Raw genomic sequence first — 4468 nt, 5'->3', positions numbered from 1 at the left:
AGTGGGTGGATAGCGGATGGATAGATGTGAGTGGGTGGATAGTGGATAGATGAGAGATAAATGAATGGTGGGTAGGCGATTACCTGGATAGGTAATAGATGGATGTACAGATGGAGAGTTTGGGTGGATGGATGGATGGATGGATGATGGATGAATGATGAATGAGTATTGAATAGATTGATGGGTGGTCAGATGGAAAATGGAGAAGCGAGTGGATGCATGGGTAGATGGATAAATGGATGATAATACATTGTCAATTGTATTGATGGATGAACAATGGATTGATGGAGAGATGCACCAGTGGGCAGGAAGATGAGCAGATAGATCTCAACTAGTAGGACTTACACGGCTCATGATCAGTCCTTGGGCCTCCCAGGCTCTCATATCACTTCACCCCACTCAGTCCCCAAAGCTCAGGCATTTAGGGAGAATTCTCCTAGCTCAGGGGGGAACCTACCTCTCTGGGCACACTGTCCGGTCCCACACATCCTAGAAAGAGAGAGGAAACAAACTCTTTTAACACTGTCGATATTATAGGGAACTAGGATCAGCCTCCTGGCCTTGCGTCTGTGTACACAGAGAAAACAGGAGGGGGTGATGGAAGTAGGGGCATACCACAAGTCTTCACACAGACGTCATAGCCAGGGGCGAACTTTGTGGTGCCTTCAGGACAGAAGCAGCCTTCCACCAAGAGTGTGGAATTCTCAGAGGAGCTAGAACAGCAAGACACATGCTCAGAAGGAAGGAGTGACAAACTCTGGGACACAACTCTGGGAAGGGAGCTAAAGCTGGCTAGCATGCATGAGCAGGACTAAGGAACCAGCAGGAATCTTCAGGCAGCATACCTGGACTGGCAGGTGGGTTCTTCTGCAGGGCCACAGGCCTGATACTGCCTGTGAGGTGGACATTTCACAGCTGCGTGGGAGGGACAAGAATAAGGTCATATCCAGAGGGAGAAGTCTATCCCTCCCTGCAGTGTCAGAGCTTCCCAGCTCTTCCCACATAGGACTTCACCCCATGGCAGCAGAGGATGGGTAACTGCCCAATACCCTTGCCTGACCCACAGTCCCCAGCACAAGGCAGTGAGTGGGAAAGAACAAGAGGCACTTACGGCAGACCTCCTGGGTGTGGTTCCTCCAGTCAATGCAGACACCTTCCTGGGCACAGAGGGCAGCATAGGCCTGTACACTGGCACACTCTATACCAGAGCCAGCCACAAAGCAGCTATCAAACAGGCAAGCTTCGTAGTAGTGCTTGGGAGGCACGAGGGGGTGGCATTGGGAGAACAGGCTATGCAGGGAGAGATGGGTCACACTGTGGTCAGTGCCAAAGCCTCTCCATGTGCTCTCCCAGCCCCCTAGCACACCCCTGTCCTACTGGAGCCTGTTCAGAGGCACCTGCCAAAGATGCACTATGGTTACCAGCTGCAGAAGACGGGAAGGGCTGGCCTCTAGGAAAGGAAGGACATGTGTCTGTTTCATCAGACATGTAGAGATGTACTATGCACAACTCAATGGTCACTAGCTGTCAGGATGTTTCCTTTCAACAATACTGGTAGAGGCTCACCTAGCTTTGACCTTACCCTAATACCTCCAGGGACAGGGAACATCCTCCTGTGGCTACCAGATTTAGAAATCCCTGACCTGTGCCCAATCCCAAACCTGCCTCCCTGAAATGCTGCTTTCTGGTCAGTTGATCTATAGCTCAGTGAGCCTGCACCTAGCCAGGAGGTGAGAAATGTCTGAGACCAAAGAAGGGTGCTGGGATACGGGGTGTCAGAGACTAGCTAGGGCCTGGGAAAATAGAAGCCAAGTCCTGGGACCCCTGGGACCCAACATCCATCCACAGTGACATAATCTCAGCTCTTTCAGGCCCACACAGGGGCTTCCCTTTGCCTACTTGGTAGACAGCATGGGCAGTAGAGATGAGATCTCATGAGACTTTGCTTTGCTTTGCTTTGCTTTGCTTTGCTTTGCTTTGCTTTGCTTTGCTTTGCTTTGCTTTGCTTTGCTTTGCTTTGCTTTGCTTTGCTTGATTTGGAGACAGGATCTCATTAGCCTAGGCTTGCCCTGATCCTCTTGCCTCCACTCCTCCACTTCCCACAGGTCACCTGTCTATGATGAGCTGGCAGACAGGAGACACAGTGCAGTTATTAAATGAAATCCCTGGTGTCGTGATGGCCGGGCGCTTGGTGGTAAGGCCTTTGTGGGGACAGTGTGGCTTGGAGGGGTCATTCACCAACCACTCATCAGCAGCAATTTCACAGTCAGAGATGATCTTCCCACTGGGCAGGATACAGTCATCTGAAGTATTGTTGGTGCAGGTGCCTGTGTGCGGAGAAGCCACCTATCAGGACAGCGTCAGGCCCTGGCACTTCTCCAGTACAGGCTCTGTGTGTCCCACTGGTTGTCCCAGAGGGCAACACACCAAGGCCAAGCCAACATCTGCTGCCTTCTCACAGGCACCAAACATAAGACAATGCCACAGTGACTGTCCACAGAGGAACAGAGAACCCACAGCTGGGAGACAGGGGCTCACAGTCTTGCCTTCCAAGGAAAGAGCTGGGGGTGGGGAGACTCACCACACTGGCCCTTTGTGTTGTTGCCAAACAGGCGGTAGGGCAGCCGGATGGAGAAAGACATGCCATTGTAGGAGACCTGGGCACCCAGCCTGGGGATGTCCACCACAAAGTTGATGCCAGATTCGTATACCTCCAGCCCATACTTCTTGTAGGGCAAAGCCACTAACTGCTTGTTCACCTGAACCTGTAGTCAACATATCTGAGTCAGGGAAGGCCTCTGAGACAGGAGCTAGAGCTTGCCACCTGTTAGAGTATTGCCCTGCTCTGTCCTGTCCCTCCATGGACCTCTGTGGAAGCCATAGAGCTGATCAAGAAGGCAAGGTTGCACCTTGGGATAGCACCGGTGATATCTCCACTCCTATCTGAAAAGGGGAGATTTTCCTGTCCCTCCATCTTTCTCTTCCCTTCTTACTTTCTTTCTACCATACTGACCTTTGTCCCAGTTCATCCCAAGAGAGCCCAAGAAGACTCTTCCAGAGACTTCGAGGCTCCATGAAAGGCTCAGAGCTCCTTAGCTGTTTCCATAAACATCACCAGTGACTCCAGTGGACAGAGAAGACTCAGCCAGACAGTCACCTTCTGATCACCCGTCCTCAGGGAGGGAGTTTTTGTGCTCACTTAGAGAGCCCATGAGAAGAGCTGACAGGACCCTAAGGAGCCCCATCAACATGCCATGACTCCAGTCTTTTCCAATAGATATGCAGCCTAGTCCTCTGTTGCCCGTGGCCCACAGCCTAATGCCATGACAAACTAGATACCAAGGCAGTCTCAGCCACATACCTCCACCTCAATGGGCATTATGTTCAAAGTCTTGATCTTCACTTCCTGGGTCTCATGGCGCACAATAAGCGTGCGGGGGCAGGACACCTTGTCATTGGCAACACAGTGATAGTTGTCAATGTAGACCCCAAAGTTGTCCACTGTGGGGGTAATCTCCTCCACCAGCACATAGGTACAGTTACCCTGGTAACTGTAGTAGAGCCCATCGAAGGTGACAAAGTGTGGGTCCCCCCAGCCAGTGCAGTAGCCTGTGGGAAAAGTTCCATAAATTGATGTCACTGAGCCAGAACCACTGGAATCAAGTCATTGTCAGGATTCAAGGGATAGGCTAGAAAAACGATCAATAATTAAAGGAGTCAAAAAAAAAAAAAAACAAAAACCCCAGTCCCTAGATTCAGCCACTAGTGACATCCATGTTAGAGCAGATCTTCTGAAAGCATCTTCTCAATTGGTCAAGAGACCTTCTTCAGGGTGAGTCCTTGCTTTAGAGCCAGGTCAATCCCACCCTCAGAAGCATCCTTGCTCTGAAGCATGCCTTGCCTCACCACACAAGGCTCCTACTTGGAAACATAAAAGGTATTGGGAAGTACCAAAGAGTGTGTGTCTAGCCTTCAGTGGGTACTTAGCAATTAAGTTCTGTCCCCAGGAGGCTGCCCCTGCAGCCACCAATACCAAAGAAGAAAGGACTCTGGCAGATGCAGCCCCAGATAGCTAAAGGTCTTACAGTCACATTCCCAGTGCCAGCAGCAGCCATCAGGGTCAGGGACCCGCACGGGTTTGAGGCCATTGGAACAGGTGGGCATGGGTGGGGGGTTGCACTCCAGCTCCACAATCTCCACTACGTTGTCATGCTTGCAGATAGCCATGGTACAGTTACACAGCCACCAGGTCTCATTCACCTACAGGAGAGACAGTGTGGAACAATCACATGCAGGTTAGCTTAGCTTTCCCAGTCTACAGAGGAAGACACAGTCTACACCCAGGTCACTCTCAGGGCTGGAGCTTAGGGCAGCTAGGATCAGGACATAGAAAGGCAGGATACAGTAAAAAGAGAGAGAGAGAGAGAGAGAGAGAGAGAGAGAGAGAGAGAGAGAGAGAGAGGAGAGG

At 51.2% G+C, this 4468-nt stretch overlaps 1 protein-coding gene across 1 annotated transcript in view; it reads right to left on the bottom strand.

Annotated features, from left to right (window-relative positions):
* Muc2 (mucin 2, oligomeric mucus/gel-forming) overlaps nucleotides 1-4468 on the bottom strand; it is a 28056-nt gene that overhangs the window by 4235 nt on the left and 19353 nt on the right. Inside the window, exons 34-41 of the mRNA XM_028786857.1 lie at nucleotides 4086-4260; nucleotides 3362-3609; nucleotides 2582-2765; nucleotides 2111-2327; nucleotides 1112-1290; nucleotides 846-915; nucleotides 616-713; nucleotides 458-489 (exon numbers count right to left, since the gene is read on the bottom strand). Coding sequence (XP_028642690.1) covers nucleotides 458-489; nucleotides 616-713; nucleotides 846-915; nucleotides 1112-1290; nucleotides 2111-2327; nucleotides 2582-2765; nucleotides 3362-3609; nucleotides 4086-4260 — 1203 coding nt within the window. The remainder of the gene's footprint in view (nucleotides 1-457; nucleotides 490-615; nucleotides 714-845; nucleotides 916-1111; nucleotides 1291-2110; nucleotides 2328-2581; nucleotides 2766-3361; nucleotides 3610-4085; nucleotides 4261-4468) is intronic.

Source organism: Grammomys surdaster, unplaced genomic scaffold, assembly GCF_004785775.1.
Source record: "Grammomys surdaster isolate TR1022 unplaced genomic scaffold, NIH_TR_1.0 125603, whole genome shotgun sequence".
Taxonomy (NCBI): Eukaryota; Metazoa; Chordata; class Mammalia; order Rodentia; family Muridae; genus Grammomys; species Grammomys surdaster.
Note: the sequence above shows the minus strand (reverse complement) of the source record. Positions and strands in the feature narration are given on the sequence as shown.